Source organism: Stigmatopora nigra, chromosome 15, assembly GCF_051989575.1.
Source record: "Stigmatopora nigra isolate UIUO_SnigA chromosome 15, RoL_Snig_1.1, whole genome shotgun sequence".
NCBI lineage: Eukaryota > Metazoa > Chordata > Actinopteri > Syngnathiformes > Syngnathidae > Stigmatopora > Stigmatopora nigra.
This window is the reverse complement of record NC_135522.1, coordinates 2,073,117-2,093,169: the sequence shown is the minus strand read 5'-3', so window position 1 is coordinate 2,093,169 and position 20,053 is coordinate 2,073,117. Positions and strand designations below refer to the sequence as shown.

General features: G+C 37.7%; 6 protein-coding genes across 7 annotated transcripts in view; all 6 read right to left on the bottom strand.

Moving 5' to 3' along the window:
- Positions 1 to 261: 261 nt before the first annotated feature.
- Positions 262 to 1,551, bottom strand: LOC144208363 (hemoglobin embryonic subunit alpha-like). The gene is made up of 3 exons (XM_077734163.1): positions 1,385 to 1,551; positions 582 to 789; positions 262 to 502 (listed from the first exon to the last, which is right to left on the bottom strand). Exons 1-3 carry the CDS (start codon positions 1,477 to 1,479, stop codon positions 374 to 376), a joined length of 432 nt encoding a protein of 143 aa, XP_077590289.1. The 5' UTR covers positions 1,480 to 1,551; the 3' UTR covers positions 262 to 373.
- Positions 1,552 to 2,251: 700 nt separating this feature from the next.
- Positions 2,252 to 3,588, bottom strand: LOC144208901 (hemoglobin embryonic subunit alpha-like). The gene is made up of 3 exons (XM_077734977.1): positions 3,431 to 3,588; positions 2,624 to 2,831; positions 2,252 to 2,474 (listed from the first exon to the last, which is right to left on the bottom strand). Exons 1-3 carry the CDS (start codon positions 3,523 to 3,525, stop codon positions 2,346 to 2,348), a joined length of 432 nt encoding a protein of 143 aa, XP_077591103.1. The 5' UTR covers positions 3,526 to 3,588; the 3' UTR covers positions 2,252 to 2,345.
- A 612-nt stretch (positions 3,589 to 4,200) lies between these two features.
- Positions 4,201 to 8,092, bottom strand: hspb9 (heat shock protein, alpha-crystallin-related, 9). Of its 2 annotated transcripts, XM_077734162.1 has the most exons (3): positions 8,023 to 8,092; positions 5,765 to 5,895; positions 4,201 to 5,003 (listed from the first exon to the last, which is right to left on the bottom strand). In XM_077734162.1, exons 2-3 carry the CDS (start codon positions 5,782 to 5,784, stop codon positions 4,502 to 4,504), a joined length of 522 nt encoding a protein of 173 aa, XP_077590288.1. In that variant the 5' UTR covers positions 5,785 to 5,895; positions 8,023 to 8,092; the 3' UTR covers positions 4,201 to 4,501. The 2 variants fall into 2 exon arrangements, with proteins under 2 accessions (XP_077590288.1, XP_077590287.1); XM_077734161.1 differs by lacking the exon at positions 8,023 to 8,092 and having other exon boundaries at positions 4,207 to 5,003; positions 5,765 to 6,246.
- Positions 8,093 to 8,568: 476 nt separating this feature from the next.
- On the bottom strand, positions 8,569 to 10,106 carry LOC144208730 (hemoglobin embryonic subunit alpha-like). Its single transcript, XM_077734728.1, has 3 exons — positions 9,938 to 10,106; positions 9,649 to 9,856; positions 8,569 to 8,790 (listed from the first exon to the last, which is right to left on the bottom strand). The coding sequence occupies exons 1-3, from the start codon at positions 10,033 to 10,035 to the stop codon at positions 8,662 to 8,664; spliced, it is 435 nt and encodes a 144-aa protein (XP_077590854.1). The 5' UTR covers positions 10,036 to 10,106; the 3' UTR covers positions 8,569 to 8,661.
- An 876-nt stretch (positions 10,107 to 10,982) lies between these two features.
- Positions 10,983 to 12,706, bottom strand: snrnp25 (small nuclear ribonucleoprotein 25). Its single transcript, XM_077734727.1, has 5 exons — positions 12,394 to 12,706; positions 12,127 to 12,217; positions 11,935 to 12,040; positions 11,790 to 11,864; positions 10,983 to 11,721 (listed from the first exon to the last, which is right to left on the bottom strand). The coding sequence occupies exons 1-5, from the start codon at positions 12,589 to 12,591 to the stop codon at positions 11,664 to 11,666; spliced, it is 528 nt and encodes a 175-aa protein (XP_077590853.1). The 5' UTR covers positions 12,592 to 12,706; the 3' UTR covers positions 10,983 to 11,663.
- A 3,564-nt stretch (positions 12,707 to 16,270) lies between these two features.
- LOC144208595 (inactive phospholipase C-like protein 2) overlaps positions 16,271 to 20,053 on the bottom strand; it is a 43,081-nt gene continuing 39,298 nt past the window's right edge. The window contains exon 6 of the mRNA XM_077734524.1: positions 16,271 to 17,160. Coding sequence (XP_077590650.1) covers positions 16,807 to 17,160 — 354 coding nt within the window. The 3' untranslated portion in view covers positions 16,271 to 16,806. The remainder of the gene's footprint in view (positions 17,161 to 20,053) is intronic.

Genomic DNA, 20,053 nt, shown 5'->3' with positions numbered 1-20,053 from the left:
GAGCAAATGCGTTCTTTTTAAATAATTTTATTTTTAACAATTAAATAAATATGATTTAATTAAGAAATAAATTCATTAATGAATAAGTTACTGCGATTGGTTGGGAACCAATTCCAGGTGTCCTTACTACCCAAAGCTGGCTGGGACTCCAGCACCCCCGCTGATAATTGGAACCTAAATATAAAATAAATAAATTAAAATGAATCAAAATTGACAATTTTCTGCTTCCTCCACGACCTGGAAAGGAAAAATCTTGACACATTTTTGACTGCTTTTGTTCTTTTATTACATTTGTGCCCGACAGACTGAGGGAATTGATAACAACCACAGGGTTGTCAACATGGTTTCCTCCTCGGGTGTCATTTTGTGCTGTTTATCTGTACTTGTCGCTGATAGCGAGAGTCAGGGCAGCCAAGAACTTATCCATGCTCACGTGCACCTCTGGGGTGAATTCGTTGGGGAACAACATGGCCATCACAACCAGGATGCAGTGGCCCAGAACCTGCAACGCCAGATTAAACATTGCTTTACACACACATATCTGTCACCTATAATGGGACTTGTTTGTGTAAAGTGCCCACCTTGAAATTGCTGGGGTCCACTCTCAAAGTGAAAGCGTGCAGCTCGCTGAGGCCCAGCAGGCCGACGGTCAAGTTGTCGATTTTACCGATGGCTTCGCCCACGCCTGCCATGATGACTTTGCCGTGCTTCTTGATGGGAGCGGATCCCAGACTCAGATCTTTCCAGTGGGAGAAGTAGGTCTTGGTCTGAGGGTAGACGAAGATCATCCTGCCGAGAAAAAAACAGCGTCAAAGACGACAAGACACGTGTAGGAATCCACATCAAAGACAACAAGACACGTGTAGGAAGCCACAACAAAAACAACAAGACACATATAGGAAACCACATCAAAGACAACAAGACACGTGTAGGAAGCCACATCAAAGACAACAAGACACGTGTAGGAAGTCACATCAAAGACAACAAGACACGTGTAGGAAACCACATCAAAGACAACAAGACACGAGTATGAAGCTACAACAAAGACAACAAGACACATAGGAAGTCACATCAAAGACAACAAGACACGTGTAGGAAACCACATCAAAGACAACAAGACACGAGTATGAAGCTACAACAAAGACAACAAGACACATATAGGAAACCACATCAAAGACAACAAGACACGTGTAGGAATCCACATCAAAGACAACAAGACACGTGTAGTAAGTCACAACAAAGATGAAAAGACATGTGTAGGAATCCACATCAAAGACAACAAGACACGTGTAGGAAGCCACATCAAAGACAACAAGACACATGTAGGTAGCCACATCAAAGAGAACAAGACACATAAAGCTGAAGGTGATTTGCTGATATTTACCTGGACAGGGCTTCGCTTCCAATGAGGTCGCGCCTCTTGGAGGCCAGAGCCCAGAAGTTCTTGACCGTGGCTTTGTCCTTCTCGGTGAGACTCATCTTTGCTGAAAGTTGAATGTCCCGACTAATGCGAAATTGGGCCTTTATATTTGGTGTGGCAAAGGGGTGCGGACACACCCACCATCTGATGAGGGCCCGCTGGATGGCATCCAAGTGGCGCGGCTATGTGTAGATAGGGCACGCCACCCACCGCCACTGTAAAAAAAATAAAAAATAATAATTAAATCAATATATAATGAACAACGTTAAACACAAGCATCACTGCAACCCTTGTGAGGATAAGCGGTTCAGAACATATTTTTGTGAATAGATATTTATATATTGATAAAATAGTATGAAACAAAAATTATGTATATATACCTGCAACCGGCACTAGAGGGCAACAAATCCCTGTTTTTTTAAATGAGACAGATTTGGCTGTCTTAAATGAAACTTTATTCTTAGTTATATGCTTCCTAAATAATTTTTTTTCTTACCTTTTTGTTAAAGTTGTTATGAATATTTGTTATGGATATTTATTAACCTTACCTTTCTTCCCAACAATCTATCATGCCGGTTTGAGCTAAAAAAGACACAATTAGCATTAGCATGTACAGCTAATCTCCTAATTTAAGTTGGAAGTCTGTGAAGATAATGATACAAAATGATATACAAAATACAATAACGTTTTATATATTTTTTTTAGAGATGAATCAACTCTTTGTAGGCACATTGAATACAATAACAAGATAAAACATCAATGTGAATAACAGAAAAGACCCACAACAACTTCTCTTGATCAATACGACTCCATTAAAGACACAGAACACAATTGTTTTGGTTTTAGACCCTTTATTGAAATTTTAGCCCCACAGAGAGCATGAATTGATACATGAATTGAACACTGTGGGCTTGGCCTACTTGATTTATCTGTACTTCTCGCTAATGGCAAGAGTTAGCGCGGCCAAGAATTTATCTACGCTAACATGCACCTCAGGGGTGAATTCCGTGGGGAAGGTCATGGCCATCACCACCAGAATGCAGTGACCCAGAATCTGGAATGTATGGAAAATGGTAATCAATTATTTTTAAAATAAATGCATCCATTTGAACTTGGAATCGGACATTTACTGTCGTCAATGAAAGCCCCAAAAACAAAATGGCACTTCCAAAGACGTAAAGTTTAACTATCTTCTTCACCAACCTTGAAATTGGCGGGATCCACTCTCAATTTGAAGGCGTGAAGCTCGCTGAGGCTCGAGAGGCCGCCGGTCAAGTCGTCAATTTTACCGATGGCCTCGCCCACGCCGGCCATGATCACCCTGCCGTGCTTCTTGACCGGAGCCGAGTTGAGGCTCAAGTCCTTCCAGTGGGAGAAGTAGGTCTTGGTTTGGGGGTACACGAAGATCATTCTGCCGAGGCCAATCCACATCAAAGTCATAACAAAGACAACAAGACACGTGTACGAAGCGACAACAAAAACAAACCCAACACATGTAGCAAGCCACATCAAAGACAACAAGATACATGTAGGAAGCCACATCAAAGACAACAAGACACGTGTAGGCAGCCATATCAAAGAGGAAAAGACACGTGCAGGAAGTTACATCAAAGACAACAAGACACATGTAGGAAGCCACAATAAAGACAACAAAACACGTGTAGGAAGCCACATCAAAGACAACAAGACACGTGTATGAACCCACATCAAAGACAACAAGACACATGTATGAAGCCACATCAAAGACAACAAGACACGTGTAGGAAGCCACATCAAAGACAACAAGACACATATAGCAAGCCACATCAAAGACAATAATACACGCGTGGGAAGCCACATCAAAGACAACAAGACAGTGTAGGAAGCCACATCAAAGACAACAAGACACATGTAGGAAGCCACATCAAAGACAACAAGACACATGTAGGAAGTCACCTCAAAGACAACAAGACACGTGTAGGATGCTACAACAAAGACAACAAGACACAAAAAAGCTGAAGGCAATTTTACCTGGACAGAGCATCGCTTCCAATAATGTCAGCCTTGGCTTTGGCCACGGCCCAGAAGGCCTTGACTGTGTCTTTGTCCTTGGTGCTGAGACTCATCTTTGCTAAAAGTTGAATGCCCCGATAGGTGGCAAAAATGGTGCTTTTATAGATTGGGGGGCAAAAGGGGCATGGGCACACCCATGGGATGATGAGTGCCAATTGGATGGCTTCCAATTGGTACAGCACACTTCAACCACTTTATTAGATTATAAATTAATTATTTGATCGGAAATTGGATTTATCAAGAGCATTTTTATCCTTAAAAAGTTTGATGAAAAGTTTGAAATATTAACAAAAATGGTTAAAGTACTACGTAAATAGTTGGCAGACAAACATGGCAGCTTCTTATCAGCTTAATTGCACTGCACTTTAAAAATAAATGTATACCCTGATAAGCATATTTTTTTCTGCTTAAGATGCAAACACATTTAAGAGTTTTTAAAAGAACAGTTGTTCATGTAATTCCTAAAAAGGATAAATGGGGAATACATTTTATAATTTCAGCCAAGACGTTTTCACAATGTCATTAAAGGCAATAAAAGAGTTGTAAATGTTGATTCCAAAACATTTTTGAGAGAAAAAATGTGATGTTTACAAGAAAAATAACATACTATGTTAAAAATAAAAAGATAAATATGCCTAAAGACGTTGGATTTTTTTGTCATGATGTGGTAATAGTATCATAAAGTCAAATTTTTAGAAGAAAAAAGTAATAACATAAAAACAACATTAAGATATATATTTTTCTTCTAAAAAAGTTGTTGTAATATACATTAATTTTCTTGTGTCTCTTTAGATCAAGTTAAAATAAAAATATAAATACATTACTACGCCTATCCATGACAACAACAACAAAAGTTCAGTTTCCCCCTGGCGGCCAACTTTATACCACACACAAAAAAAACCTTACCAATGTCTCCAAATTTTAAGTCCATTCATAATTTTAATGTCACAAAGTAACAAAAGTCATGCAAAACAAAAAATAGTGCAACAAAAAAACAACTTTAAGTGTATTTTTACATCTCCTCTTGTCTTAAGTGAGCTTTTTATGCCTGTGTGTGTCCTCTGTCTTCTCCTTGGTGACAGGGAACTCCAGAGAAGTCCTGAAAAGAGGAGGAGCATCTTCTTCTAGCTCCTCCCTCTTCGGTTCCCGAGGCTCCTCCTCCCCCGAAGACTCCTGTGTGATTTGCTTCCTGGCAACTGGGGCGTGGATCCTCAACTGGCCGTCATCCATGAGCGAACAGGAGAGCCCCGACAGATCCAGGTGAGGAGAAAGTCGGATATTTTGCTTGAAGCCCACCCGGGAGGCGGCCGAGGAGGCGAAGGAGGCCCGGGATGTGGCGGAGGAGCAGGAACGGGCATCTTGGGCGCCCGCCTCCTTGCTGGCCATCACCAATAAGTTGCGACCTTCTAGTTTGACGCTGATGTCACCGGGGGCGTAACCGCGGGCGTCCAGGGTCACCAAGAGGTCGTCGTGTGGCGAGGACGCTCGGGGGGGATCTTCTTTGTCTTCATCTTCCTGGCGTTCGCCCATTCTGAACGTGTTTGAGAAAATCGGTTTGTTTTGGGGTTCGGCCATCTTGTAATTTGACTAAGTTTAGCTCTCAATTCATGCGTTCTTTTTAGTCATTGAATTCATCTCTAGGAAATATGTGGGTGTCAAACTCGAGGCCCGGGGGCTAGATTTGGTCCAACTGGTCAGTTTGTGTGGACCGGCAAAGAAATTAAGAAAATTAATTGGACATCTATCACCGTTTTTTGGATTATTTTTATCATCTATGGGGTGTCAAAACATTTTTGATGTAATATTTAGATATTTGAAAAAAAATCTGCATCAAAAGAACTGAATTAAAAAGCCCTAAATATCCATTTTTTTGAAAATAGATGTAAGACAATATTTATTTGAGCTTATTTTTTCTTACTAAGAGAAAACTTTTTAATTATTTATTTTTCATTTCAAAACAAAACTTTTTAAAAAATTATGTTCAATATAAAAGTGGAAATACTTTTATATATTTAAGTTTAGATTTGACAAAAACCTTTTTGAACTTAAACACAAAAAATGATAAAAAAATTGCAATTATTGATCCAAAAAGGAGAAAATTATATCCATTTATAACCTTCATTGTAATTTAATCCTAAAACAAAAAAGTCACCAATCATAATTTCCATCCCCGGACCACTCAAAATGACCCAACGGACCAGATTTCTCCCCCAGAACCACCCGTTTCGACCCCCATACTCAAAACCATCCCATTTCTAATCCATCTCCATTCCACTATCATTCCCTCCATACCTGAGGAAGGCAGCAGGCATGAGCGCCGAATCCAAGAGGCCAGATTTCCCCTCAAAGAACCCTTCAGTCTTCTGGTCTTTGCGCTCAAAGAGATCCTGGCGCAGTTTGGAAAGCGGCCACAAGAGCTCCCCCTGGTTGAAGAAGGGGTCGTCGCCAAAGAGGCTACTGAGAGCTGCGTGTCGTGACATGGCCTCCGGAAACTCCACTTCTTCTTCTTTCTGGCTCACCCGGGCTCTCCCGGCCTTAATATACTTCCCCTCCCGACTCCCCTTTTCTCCCCCCTCGTGCTATTTATGGATGGTGAGGTCAGGGCCGAGGGGAGGGAGACCCTGGACGTGATCAGAAGGCTCATGGGGACGTCTTGTTTGTCTTTGGGTTGAGTCACCACAGAAGAAAAGTCATGTTGTTGACTTTTGTTGGACTCCAAGACGCTCACGTCATCCGGAAAAGAAGGATTATTTGTACTTGACTGGAAGTGAGGGGTTTTTAAGCAGGCTTGTAGGTGGACACCCCAAAATAGGGGGCAATGACCCCCCCAAAAAAGACAGACTTGCTATCACAGTGGCCATTAAGCAATAAAAAATGTATATAAATGTAAAAAAACTCCATTTAATTATGCCCTGTCATTGGTTAGCATCCAATTTAGTTGTTTTTGGCTGAGATAGGCTCCGGCACCCCCACACGCAACACAGAAATAGCCAAAATCTGCCATATGATGACACTAATGTTGAATTAATTTACTGATTTGTCAAGCGCAATCAAACAAAGTCCATCAAAACAATAAAAAAAATACTTTTTAGCGTTTTGCTAAAAAAAAATATATCAGGGAAAATCAACAAAAAATATTGATTTCTATTTTTTTATACCTATGTGTTCCTATTTTGGTATAAAATGGATAAAAAACCTTTGAATTAAAATCTAAATATGTACAAATTTAGCAAAAAAAAAATCATTATATGCTAGGCCCCGCCCCCAAAATATTTTCTAGCTCCGCCCCTGAGCTTGATATTCTTCTAAAAATATTGATTTCTATTTTTTTATACCTATGTGTTCATATTTTGGTATAAAATGGATAAAAAAACCTTTGAATTAAAATCTAAATATGTTCAAATTTAGCAAAAAATTCAATATATACTAGGCCCCGCCCCCAAAATATTTTCAAGCTCCGCCCCTGAGCTTGATATTCTTCTAAAAATATTTCAAGACATTGTCATTTTCGAGGAATGCTCTAAAAGATCATTGAACAATGTAAACATTTTTACAAAGTCTATTGGATGCCATTGACGGCAACAAACGTCAAATCCATTTAAATTAAGAATACTTAGATCCCCCAAAAACGCATTTGATGAACACAAAATTCAAGTTTTCCGGCACCCCCGTCCAAACCCTAAAAATATTTGATTGTACAAAGAGGGTGTCAGGCAGAACAAGCCCAGCCATAAAGATTTTTATAGTCATCTTGAACAAATGCCAATGGAGCAGCTGTCAAAAAACGACTAGCTAGCAGCTGGCGACCACTCAGGCCAAATTTAGGCGAACGCATTTAGGTTACAAGGTCTCATCGCCGCCATCTTGAGGCATCATGTCAGCACATTGGCATTCCGGACGCCCACGTTACAAGAAGTTGTCGTCATGAGTATTTGAGGCTAACGGCTATTGCTAAAAACAGCTTCTTTTCTGATACGTCATATTTTTTTAAAGAGTTTGTTAAGTAACTGGCAGCCATTGACGTGAATAGACGTAAAATCCACTTTTCTGTGGCAGAAAAAGAGTTTAGATTGGCAAATAGGGCCTCAGTTTTTCTCTAAATATGAATTGTTCTTGGCAGAGGATAAAGGATATACACCCGTAAGGATTTTTAATTGATAATATGATTTAGTTTAGAAAAATATGGGTATTTTATGACATTTAATTCTGTATATAGCATATATGAATGAACTACTAAGTCAGGAAAATCACCCCCGCGAGCAAGATCGGACTCTACACGCTCGAGACCAATCGGACAAACCATGTGGCAACAATTAGATGTAACTATAAGTATCCATGTGATGATAATACATTTTAACTCTAGATATTTTGTCCACATGGCATGAATACGACTCCATCAAACATTTACAGATGGTTCTGAAAGCATCTAATGAGATAATTCGCAAACAAAATAGCATGTAGCATCAAGTAAAACATATAAAATAAACAAAGTGTCCAAAAAGTTCGATTATAGACTAATAAATAAACATTTAAATAAGAGAGTGGCCTACCAGTGATGTTGAAACATGAGAGTCCTCCTGAACAATCAATCTCAATCAATCAAGGAACACCTGGTCGATGGAGGCCCCGCCCCCTCTTAAAGTGACAGGCACATGCAACAATGACCACTGACTTATGATTATTTTTGTGCAATTTACAAATGTAATTGTATTATAATACTAATACAAATACTACTACTAAGACTACTAATACAAATACTACTACTAAGACTACTAATACAAATACTACTAATACAAATACTACTACTAATACTACTAATACAAATACTACTACTAATACTACTAATACAAATACTACTACTAATACAAATACTACTACTAATACTACTAATACAAATACTACTACTAATACAAATACTACTACTAATACAAATACTACTACTAATACACTACTTATACAAATACAACTACTACGACTACTACAACTACTACAACTAAATAATAAAGGTTGGTTTATTGACGAGGTTTTGGATTTTTAAATATGTTTTTAAATCCTATTTTTGCTTGTTTTAGGTGGGAAAAAAAGACATGCAAGAGTTTTGTGGCTTTTTTTCAATTCTGCATTTATTAAAGACAAGCACACAGGAGAGACATGTCACTGTTGCTGCCTAGGACTTGATTTTTAGCCATTTATCTGTATTTCTCGGCCAGAGCCAGAGACACGGCGGCCAGGAACTTGTCAATGGCCACGTGCACCTCGGGGGTGAACTCGGTGGGGAAAGTGATGGCCAAAACCACCAGAATGCAGTGGCTGAAAATCTGCGAAAAAGAGCAAAGTGTCTCAATTGTTGATGTGACTACATTTTTTTATTGCCATGTTACTTTTAGAAACATGCCATCATTTTTTACAGCGGATATTTTAGTCAAAGTTTCAATGGTGACTGAAACCATTGTTAGCATTTGTTGAGTTATTTTCTGAATTGGTGGAATAAAGCAGGCCCTCAAAATGTATTTGATTGTTAAAATTTTTTATGATTATAAAAACTTTTATGGATTTATTCTTTAAATTATTGAATACCAAACTTTGGTACGCTCTAAAAGGTTATTTTTCTCACTAATGACAATTTAGACTTGAAGTTATTTTTTGTCGCTATATTAACCCCAGTGGTAATAATTTTTAATATTTAATTGATTTCATAATTCTTCATGCCGATATTAAATTCGCTAACAAAGATGTGCAAAATTAGCATTTTTCCCTGTCAAAATTGGATTTTACATAAAAAAAATAACAAAAACTAAAAAAAACTGCTCAGCATAGGTTTTCCCTAAAAAAAAATCCAATATTTACTACCTCTTATAGTTGCATATTTAATATTTTGATGATATTGCATTGATGCTGTCACCAATAACTACATCTGTATTTATCTCAATAACTGTCAACATAAAGTAAATTCTTCTGACCAAATTTTTGGGTTGAAATCAAAAACGTTAAAAATAAAATAAAAAATTGAAAAACTGCAAAAAATTTGAAAAACTGCCAAAAAAATTAAAAAACTGCAAATAAAATAAAATCTTGATTCATATTAAACTCCTCGTTTTCCAATGCTAACCATTCATAAGGGCTCCCATATCAATGGCTGCCATCAAATTCAATGTGGAAAAAGTTCAATCCAATACCTTAAAGTTGGCGGGATCCACTCTGAGGGTGAAAGCGTGCAACTCGCTGAGGGACAGGAGTCCAGCCTTAAGGTCGGCCACCTTTGCGACGGCTTCGCCCACGCCGTTCATGATGTTCCTTCCGTGCTTCCTGACATCGGCGGAGCCGGGTTTCAAGTCCTTCCAGTGGGAGAAGTAGGTTTTGGTCTGGGGATAGACCGTCAGAAGCCTGAGAAGCGAAAAAAAAACAACTACATTTGAGCAAGGCAGGAGAAGATTTGAAAAGATGGCGGCCTTGTTTGGTCCTGACCTGGCCAGGGCGTCCATGCCGATCTCCTCGGTCTTGGGGGCCACCTTCTCCCAGAAGGCGACGACGGTGGCTTTGTCCTTAGCGGTGAGGCTGGTCATCTTTGCTTGTTGGTTAAGACTGTGATGCCGACGGAGGGCCGCGGTGGCTTTTTATAGGGTGGAAAAGAGCGGTCGCGCCCTGGTCTAGATAGCCCATCGCGGTAGATAACCTAATATCTGCTCATTGTGAGGGAAGGCAACACCCCCTTTAGAGGCGGGGAATCGTCTCTTGGCTGCTTTTTCTATATTTGAAATTTTGGCAGAAACTGAATGAAATGACTCATTTTTTCTTTGACATTTTCACTAAAAAAATATTTTTTTTTGTCATCAGGAAAACAATTGTCTAGGTTTACTACTTATTCTGGTGACTACTTAGGTATTTTTAATAAAGTGTGTGGTAATAATAAAGTTTTTTGATTATTGTGACCAAGTCTGGTCTATATTATCCGCAAAAAAAACGTAGTTAGTGTGTTATTTATTTTTGCATGCACTTTTTATCCCTGAAAATGTACTTTTTGAGAGGGCCATCACCATAAAAGAGAAAAAAATGGAAGATTTGTGATAAAAAATATGAAAAGTAATATGGATGCTACTGCGAATGTTGAATTAAATGATTTGGCAATTAAAATTGAACTTAAACGCACTAGAATTTCTTCAATGCCCCTTTTTTATTCTTAATATATTTTGACGCTTTTCCATTTTCAAGTTAAGGTCTAACTAACCTGCCTTTTGCCATTCTTGGCTACAAAAAAAGAAAGAACTTTTGAGTTAGCAACAAAAAAAAGGATTAAAACTGCCATTCTCAACTGATTTAGTTTGAATCATTCATCTAAAAATAGTCGATTTTAACTTGTCTTATGTTCAGTGTTTCTTATCAACGTTGCAGCTGCTCAGGGTGGAACCGTTAAAACGACACTACACTTAAAAAAATACTGCAAATGCTTTCCTAAGATAACAATATATGGATAGTTGTTCAGCTAAAAAAAAGCAAATTATATCCAGTAAAAAAAAAAAAAAGAAATTACATTTTAACGGTCTTATATTAAAACCAAACCACTACAAAAAAATCATAATACAAATACTCAGTTTGGCACAGTGGTGAGTGGTTAAAATATCCGCCTCACAGTTCTCAGACCGCGGATTCGATCCCAAGGTAGGTTTGGACCTTTCTGTATGCCATTTATTTACATGTCTTATGGGTTTTTTCCGGGTACTCCAGTTTCTCCCCATATCCTCCCAAAAATGTATGCTAAGCTAGCTGGATGACACAATAGCTAGCGACCGATTCATTGTTGTTGCTCAATGCATAATAGTAGAAAAATAAATAAATGCTTTTGAAGGGGGGTGTGTACACTTTTGCCCATACGTCAATATGACTCAGCGAACAAGACAGCCTTATCTGTCCGACTCCTCCCAAAGACAAGGCGATATTTGGGCGTGGTGACGAGCTACACCATTTTAACAGATGATGCCAAAATGAATTGGACGTCAATAAGCATCAATGGCAGACATTAGGGTTTATGCATTTGAATTTTGCTCATTTTTGCTTATTTAGACTCTTCTAAGTAATTGGAAATGTTGGCGGAAGATATGGAAAATTGACTTTAACAAAGAAAAATACTTTATAGAACGACAAATAAATATAATCTCTGAAATATCCAGAAAAAATGCTAAAGGGAGAAAAATGTTCACTTCTTCCTGAGCTTCTTAGTGAATGTCACTTCGTCTCTGTTTCTGATCCCATAACTGCATAAAAAAATATCACATTTGGAATAAATAAAAAAAATATAATAAATGACTGTTTATTTACTTACTCTTTCAGCCTTAATCGGTCATCTTCTAACTTCTCTCCTTGGAACATTAAAGTGTAATTCCTCCAAACATACTTCCTAGGAACATTACACATCTTTGAAAATTACTCTTGTGAGCATTTTTAATTATTATTATTATTTATTTTACCAGCTGATGTTCTTCAGGCCATTTTCACGTTGTTGTTTGAGTGTGACGAATCTGCGGATGGCTTTCTTCAAGTCTAACACGCTGGCGTCCTGCACCACCACGATAGCTATATCACAACCACATACAATAAAAAAAAATAGTTATATATTTTTCAGAAGGGAAAAAAGTTAGAAAAACCAACAAAAGACTTACGCATAATTTCTCCGTCCGCTTTTAAAACCTTCACAGTCATGGCTTGTCCGTATTCTAGTGCAATCTGGGAATTAATTTCCTCCAAAGTCACCTGCAAACAAACGCATTACATAAAACACATTTGATAGCTAACAATGCTAACTGTTTCTGATCAGCAGATTCGTCAAAGTAAAATGAACTAATGAAATACTACGCTTTACCTTTAATTCATGCATACATATTTGCTGCCATTAATTAAGCTAGACGTCCAAAGGTATAATAAAGTACCTGAATAGGAAGATCGCAGAGTAAAGGATCTTGCACGAGACGGGCGAGTCCTTCTTCAAATATATCTAAAACTTCAGCATGTGTTAAAGCTTCGGCATCTTGTTCGTCCTCATCATCAGGAGCAGGAATTGTTTCGGACATTTTCTCTTCTTCCTTTACATTTAGACCGTCGGTGGTCCCTTCGCTTGGATTTACCATTGCAAATAAATACTGTTTAAATACAAAAAAGGCTATATATTTTTCGCTAAATGACGAAGCAAACAGGAATAGATGTTGGAGTTAAATCACTGCCTGCAATTGTAACAGGTGAGTGTCGTCGAAATGTGTCCGGCGTAGTTTGGAAACCGGAAAAAAACAGTTGCAACTATAAGTTCCGCCTAATTATAATTTCCGAAAAGACGCTTTGCTATCATAACTTTTCAATCCTGTATTGTCTATCATAAATTGTAACAGTTGCATTTTAAAGTTGTCCGCAAGACATTTTATAAATTAAAGTTAATATTTATGAAAAATAATAATAGTAAACAAACTGTGTCCGACACAAATTGTTCACCGGAAAGGAACTGGTCTTCTATAGTTAGTTTCCGTATACCCTTTGGTCTTCTTTGAGATATAAACACATTAAGAAAACAGTTTAAATTCTTTCATGCACCAATATTTTTTTCCTTAAAAATATCTATTACATTCATATTGCAAAGGGGTCTCAAACCTGTGTCTTTGGGTCCACTTGCAATCCCGTTCTGACATACTATCTGTAAAAAAAATACTAAAGAATAATAAAAAAATATATATATATTTTGCTGTTGGAATCTTTTTGTTTATGAATCTCTCATTATGCAAAAAGAGTTCTGCTACATTTTCTATCTAACACGCAATTTAGGAATGAAATAATACCGTTTGTCTTAACTTGAAGAAAACTTTATTTGTCCGTTTTTGGGCCTCGCTCGGGGGGCCTCGGAACTCTCAGGGGTCTGCGGGGAAAATAGTGAGTCCGCCCCTGGGCGTGACCCGTTAGACAGGTGAGGGCACGGCATCCGAAGGTGGCCCCCAGGGAACCTGCGCCCTCCTGCCCATGGTGAGGATGCCCGAGGCGTGGTTCCGCGACACGTGCAGGAGCCGCTGGAGACGACTGTCAAAGGCGCCCTCGATCTCCGTGCGCTTGCCCAAAGTCAGGATACCGGCGGATGCATCGGCCGACCCGTGCGGGCGACACAGAAACGGGTGCAGACGACAGGTGCGCGCCGGCTGTCTGCAGCACTCAATGGGTGTGCTGTGGGGGTTGCAGCCAACCTCCTGGGACAGCAGCACCAGCGCCAAGACCAGCACTGAAACATTTTGCTGCAGAATGCACATAGTAGTCAATGTCAATTCCTGTTCAAATTCAAGTATTTGGGCCAAAAAATTGGGCAGCCTTTTTAAAAAAAACAAATGGCTGAGTGTTAAGACCTACCTTATGCATACATGTACATCTATGTGTATGTATGTGTATGTATGTATAAATGTGCATATATATGCGTATGTATATATGTACGTATATGTATATATATGCATGTATATGCATGTATATGCATGTATATGCATGTATATGCATGTATATGCATGTATATGCATGTATATGCATGTACATGCATGTATATAATGTATATGTATATATGTATATATGTAAAGTTATCCAATCCAATACAAAAAGGCACCCTCGACAGGTTGCCAGTAAGCCGTAGTGAACCACTACTACCACTAAACTAGATAATGCTGTTAAAAGTTGATAGTGCACTTTATAGTCTATACAATGTGGTATAACAAACATATACTGATGAAGAAAAGACATTAAATTAATAATAAAACAGCAATTTATGGAAAATCCCGAATAAATGTGCTAAAACAGGCAGAACCAATATTGAAAAAAAATGGAGGATTTTCAATTACCTTGTATGATAAATCGGAGCCAGCCAACATCTTCACTTTAGGGTTGAACCAAATCATCTTCTGGATTGTTCCGTGGACCTGCGGGTTTTGGTTTATATAGCTTTTGCGGCGTGACGTCGTTTGGGTCATTTTTTGCTATTTTTTTTTTAAAGCTCTGCCATTAATTAGATTAAATTCATCTCCAGGACTCTTGCTTCTGATGCAGGTATGTCTTTGTGACTGTTGACTACTATCTTATTAACACATGCCATCATGGATAGTCGTGAAGGCGTCGGCCTCATTAAGCTTCTAATATACAAATATCAACTTGCCCTTTCATTAATATGAAGCCCATTTTCATGCATAATGTGAGAATGTACGCTATATATAGATGCCATTTTTTTTTTTTTTTTTTGTGGCCTTGGAATGAAATATCATTATGTCGAGTTATTGTTTGTTCTTTTGGAGGTTTTGTCCTTCATAAATGATCCAAAGTCAGTTTGTTGCTCCCAAAAGTGAATTTAAAATCTGTTTGTTTGAGCTATTTTTTGTATATTTTTAGATTTTATAAAATTATTTTTGAACTAAAAATATTTAGATTTTTTTTAAATAAATTGATTAAAATCCCTGAATATTCCGTTTTTTATAGATCTAAAACAAGGTTTATATTAGCTTTTTTCATATATTGTTACCAAATGATTTTTGAACTAAAAACACAGAAAAAATGGATTAAAAAAATGACAATTATTGATTTAAAAGGGGAAAATAAGGAAATTTAATATACATCTATACTCTTCATTATAATTTGATCCTAAAACAAAGTCGGCACATATGATTTACTTTTTCGGGCCGCACAAAATGATGCGGCGGGCCACATTTGGCCCCCGGGCCGCCACTTTGACACCAGTTATAAACAGTGACGCCACTTTTAATGGGTCTCTTCAAAGAGCTTTTACAGAATCCACATTCACCTTGAAATGGTACACATGGCTTCATATATCTATATATATATATATTTATATATATATATTTATAGTATATATATATATACTATTTTTGTTATTTTTTAAACCCTGGTGTTACAGTACGAATCCCTCATTCCAGTCCCTTTAAATGGCAACTGTCCAAACCATCACATGATGCCAAATTAAAAGTTAAAAACCCCAACTATATCAACATTTACAACATTTCTACAGAAAACTCGTTATTGTTTTTTTTTTACAGAATTTCACATCACAGTTCACCAAAGCTTGTGTGGAATCACGTCATGTGACATGATTTTTAAAGTGGAATGAATCCAGGATGTCCAAAAATGAACTCCTTTGGAATGATTGGGAAAACTTCTAAATTGGAGTTATACAGAAAAAAATGAATCAAAAAATATGAAGGAATAAAAATGTAGGAGGCCAAGCCTGAAGCCTGTACCCGCAGAGTTGAATGACAACAGAACGTTGGCGGGGGTGGAAATGGGATGTTACCCCCGAGAAAGCAGAAGACAACAATTCATTCCAATATAAACTGTGTCAAAAACGTCAATTTAATCCCACATAATGCCGTTTTTTAGCCATTTTTGGTGAAAAAAAGGCTTAAACTAAATTTGAATCCAGGTTTTTTCTCTAAATTTGGAACCACTTTATCCTCAATAGGGTCGTGGGGGGTGCTAGAGCCTAGCCCAGCTAAGTAAGGGCACCATGAAGTGGACACCCTGAATCAGTGGCCGGCCAATCACAGGGCACGAGGAGACAAACAGCCAATACTGATGATAGCTAGGGGAAATTTAGCATACAATTAGCCACGATTTAGCATAAAATTAGCCTAGCATGGATGTTTTTTGTTATGCAGGACCAAGATAAAGACCCACGCAAGCCTATGGGAGGAACAAGCAAAATCCACACAGTTTAGGACTTACCTGGCATCGAACCCTTGACCCCAGAACTGCGAGCCACCATGCTAACCACCCCAAAAAAAAATGTGTGTGGAAATTTTCCAAGTGTGTCGACCTACTCAACAATAGAAAGTTTTTTTTTTAAATGTTGTATTATGAAATCTTACCTGGCATCGAACCCTTGACCCCAGAACTGCGAGCCACTATGCAAACCACCAAAAATTGTTTTTTTTGTGTGGAAATTTTCCAACTGTGTCGACCTACTCAACAATAGAAAGTTTTTTTTTTAAATGTTGTATTATGAAATCTTACCTGGCATCGAACCCTTGACCCCAGAACTGCGAGCCACCATGCTAACCACCAAAAATAATGTTTTTGAGTGGGAATGTTCCAACTGTGTCGACCTACTCGGCAATAGAAACATTTTTTAAAATGAAGTATTATGAAATGAAACAAAAATTTGACATCATCATCTGCTTTCTCGGGGAATCTAACCTTCACACTCTTGTCTCGCTTCTACTGCGACGACCCTTCATCTTCCTCATCTTCATCCCATCCGGACTTTTCCCCGCTTGATTTGCACGCTCCGTCGGCCGTTCGTCTCCACGGGCACAGGCCGCGGGTCAGCAGGCTCCTCCCACTGGATCCTCGCTAAGCCCCTCCTTCTCTGTAATGGAGTCCAGGGGCGCGGTTGCCCGTTGCGGCTGGAAGTGGAGGTTCGGCGGGAGGGGTGGCGGGGGCGTGTAAGCGGGCGGTTTGGGGTGACTCTGAAGCAGTGGGAGTGGACAAGGAGACCCGGTCCGGGTTTGGGCTTGCGAGGGTGACGGTAGCGGGGGTTGCAGCGGGTGGGCGTGGCATTGAGGTTGAGGGGACGACGCCCCGTTTTTGCTCAGGCCGCACGACTGAGCCGCGTAGTGGATTTGGCGAAGGGTATCCATGGCTTCGCTTTTGGCGTGCTTCAATAAGTCCGCTTGGCCCTGTTGTGTCAACAAAAATCAACACAAAAAACATTTAAATCAACACAAAAAACATTTAAATCAACACAAAAAACATTTAAATCAACAAAAACATTTAAATCAACAAAAACATTTAAATCAACAAAAACATTTAAATCAACAAAAACATTTAAATCAACAAAAACATTTAAATAAAAACATTTAAATCAACAAAAAACATTTAAATAAGAGTGTGTAATCAGTTTTTTAGAAGTTTTTAGTTAATTATGAAAATATTAGTCGCAAAAGAAGCTTCAGTTCAACCTAAATTCTGTTGCACTATTCAGCTTCAGCACTAGATGGAGCTAGACATTCAAACATGGATATTTACCATATTTTCACAACTATAAGGCGCACTTAAGTCTTAAATTTTTTACAAAATAGTCAGCGCGACTTATAATCCAGTGTTCAATTTGACTAAACATTATTTTTTTTAATAAAATGATCGGTATAACATAATATATATAATATAACTTGAAGTACAAGTAAAATAAAGTCAAATAAAACGTTGAAGGAATAAATGATATGATTAATGACTGGAATTCTTATCCTGCAGGTACTGTTATACAGCCACTACCATTACAATCCACAGGGGGGCAGTGATGAACCATTTACATAAAAGCCAAGTCCTTTTCTTGCTTTATGCATAACATTTCTGCTTTTTCGCAATTTATTGCTATTTAATTTAGGGGCCATATAACATAAATATGCGTTTTTTAATGGCTTGCATACAAATTTTTTGGTCTATGATGTGCTTGCATCAGCAATAACTTAAATTAACTAAACAATATCTAAAAAAATGCTATACTTAGTATTATTTGACTTCTCAGAGGCCTTTATTCCTTCCACCATTGATGACAATAGACGTCATATTTACAAAAGCTGAGTAAATATTAAATTTTTTACACCTGAGCTGAAATAGACCATCCTTGACCAATGTTTTTGGTGCAAACCGGATTTGAATGCACGCCTTTTATACACAATTCAGTCAGATAAAAACTACGGACAACACTCAGACTCCCCTGCGTTGTCATGGTAACAAAAGACATTCCTAAATTCCTGATATTTCAACGCAATTTTTCAAAAAAAACACCTTTAAACTGCCAAAAACTATATCAAAAAGCATAATACTCACATCCCTGAAGCCCTTTCTGAACTTTCCTCACTTGCTAACGGCTAGCGGCTAACCAGATGTCAAAAAAATGGCATGTAAAGGTAACATTTCTATGCTGCAGGTACGCGGTTTCAAATAAAACTTACCTGACTGGGGGCTATTAAAAATGTCATGCATTTGAAAAAAAAACATATCCACACACCCACACACTTACGAATGATGTAAGCTACGAATCAATGGCGTGAAATAAGACTTTGCTGACGTGCTTTCGTGGGCATGTGGTGATCCAGGGGGGGTTCAAAACCAAGTCGCGGGTAAAATCCTAGTACTTTATCCTTATTAAATACCTAATCCCCCTTCCTTGTTTGTCCTAATCGGACCACCTCCCTAATAGAGGCTCGCTATTAAGTCATTTGTCTTGTCACAATTCATTTCTAACTACCTTGAAAATAGAGGAAAATTACACATAAAACGCAACGCAAAGTCGATTTTTTAAAGTATTTTCATTTGTACTGTGTACTTTTTATTATTATTATTATTTTTGCTCAATTATGCTATTTTTTGTGTAGCATTTACTAGTTAAAAGCATCAAATCCTTTTTATTTGTAAACACCCAATCAAGTTTGACTGCAATTTTTTTACATTTATTAATAAATTACATACTTTTAAAAATGATTTCCGATGCCTGAAAATTGATGATAATAGGACCAGATTTGCGAAAATATTTAGGCATTACTTTCAGCTAATCAAACTGTGGATACATTTTAATTTTGACTAAAATAGGGTTGATTTATTTAGTAAAAAGCACAATACATATTAATGTAATGTGACTACACAATGTTAATATTGTTCAAGAGCCAAGATGGCGGTACGCATGGGTGCAGTTGCTCAAAGCTCTCCAGTTTGTTATTAGATTTATTTTTGTGAAATATTATGCTATACACACCAATTTTTGCTACATTTATTATTATTCATAAGTTGCTTAATGACAATAACGTGAATTTTGGTGAACTTTGACTGTTTTCTACGGAAGAGAGACGTTGTCTTTTGTATTTTTCATACTGTGGCGCATAGGGAGATATTTTCCTGACAATAACAAATAAAAAAACTGAAATAATTCAAGGTCGATGTCAGACCAGCTGTCATAATATACGCCATAAACAACATCTATAGGAGGACCCAATTGGCAGAAAGGTATGAATAAAATAACAACAATCATGGCATCCTTTGTTTTGTGGGTATGTGTGTTTTTGTGTGTTATTTGGAAAAGGCTGTATGAGTGCTCTAGTAAAAATAATAATAATAATAATTTTAAAAAAGTAGAATGAATGCTGAAGAGGAGGTATTTTGGAACATGATGCGGCGGGCCAGATTTGACCCCCGGGCCGCAGCTTTGATACCCGTCTTATGAAAAATGCTTTGCATAAAAAGAACTGGATTAAAAGTCCAGTTTTTATAGATCTAAAAAAATATATATTTTAGCTTTTTTGATATATTTTAAGATTTTACACAATGATTTTTGAACTAAAAACAGAAAAAATGATTAAAAAATGACAATTATTGATTTAAAAGGGGTAAAATCAGGAAATTTGATATAAATCTATCTCTTCATTTTAATTTAATCCTAAAACAGAAAATCTGCACTCATAATTTACTTTCCCGGGCCGCACAAAATGATGCGGCGGGCCAGATTTGGCCCCCGGGCCGCCACTTTGACACCTACATTTTACGACAAATGCTTTGCATTTGTAGCTAGAATTC

Coding starts and splice junctions, on each gene's coding strand:
- LOC144208730 (XM_077734728.1), bottom strand. CDS start 10,035: ATGACCAGCCTCACCGCTAAGGACAAAGCCACCGTCGTCGCCTTCTGG. Junction 9,857..9,937: donor GGCATGGACGCCCTGGCCAG/GTCAGGACCAAA, acceptor TTCGCTTCTCAG/GCTTCTGACGGTCTATCCCC. Junction 8,791..9,648: donor TGGATCCCGCCAACTTTAAG/GTATTGGATTGA, acceptor TCTTTTTCGCAG/ATTTTCAGCCACTGCATTCT.
- LOC144208901 (XM_077734977.1), bottom strand. CDS start 3,525: ATGAGTCTCAGCACCAAGGACAAAGACACAGTCAAGGCCTTCTGGGCC. Junction 2,832..3,430: donor GGAAGCGATGCTCTGTCCAG/GTAAAATTGCCT, acceptor TGGCCTCGGCAG/AATGATCTTCGTGTACCCCC. Junction 2,475..2,623: donor TGGATCCCGCCAATTTCAAG/GTTGGTGAAGAA, acceptor CATACATTCCAG/ATTCTGGGTCACTGCATTCT.
- snrnp25 (XM_077734727.1), bottom strand. CDS start 12,591: ATGGTAAATCCAAGCGAAGGGACCACCGACGGTCTAAATGTAAAGGAA. Junction 11,865..11,934: donor GGCCTGAAGAACATCAGCTG/GTAAAATAAATA, acceptor TAATGTTCCTAG/GAAGTATGTTTGGAGGAATT. Junction 11,722..11,789: donor GACCGATTAAGGCTGAAAGA/GTAAGTAAATAA, acceptor TTTTTTATGCAG/TTATGGGATCAGAAACAGAG.
- hspb9 (XM_077734161.1), bottom strand. CDS start 5,952: ATGTCACGACACGCAGCTCTCAGTAGCCTCTTTGGCGACGACCCCTTC. Junction 5,004..5,764: donor ATGCCTGCTGCCTTCCTCAG/GTATGGAGGGAA, acceptor AAACACGTTCAG/AATGGGCGAACGCCAGGAAG.
- LOC144208363 (XM_077734163.1), bottom strand. CDS start 1,479: ATGAGTCTCACCGAGAAGGACAAAGCCACGGTCAAGAACTTCTGGGCT. Junction 790..1,384: donor GGAAGCGAAGCCCTGTCCAG/GTAAATATCAGC, acceptor TTTTCTCGGCAG/GATGATCTTCGTCTACCCTC. Junction 503..581: donor TGGACCCCAGCAATTTCAAG/GTGGGCACTTTA, acceptor CTGGCGTTGCAG/GTTCTGGGCCACTGCATCCT.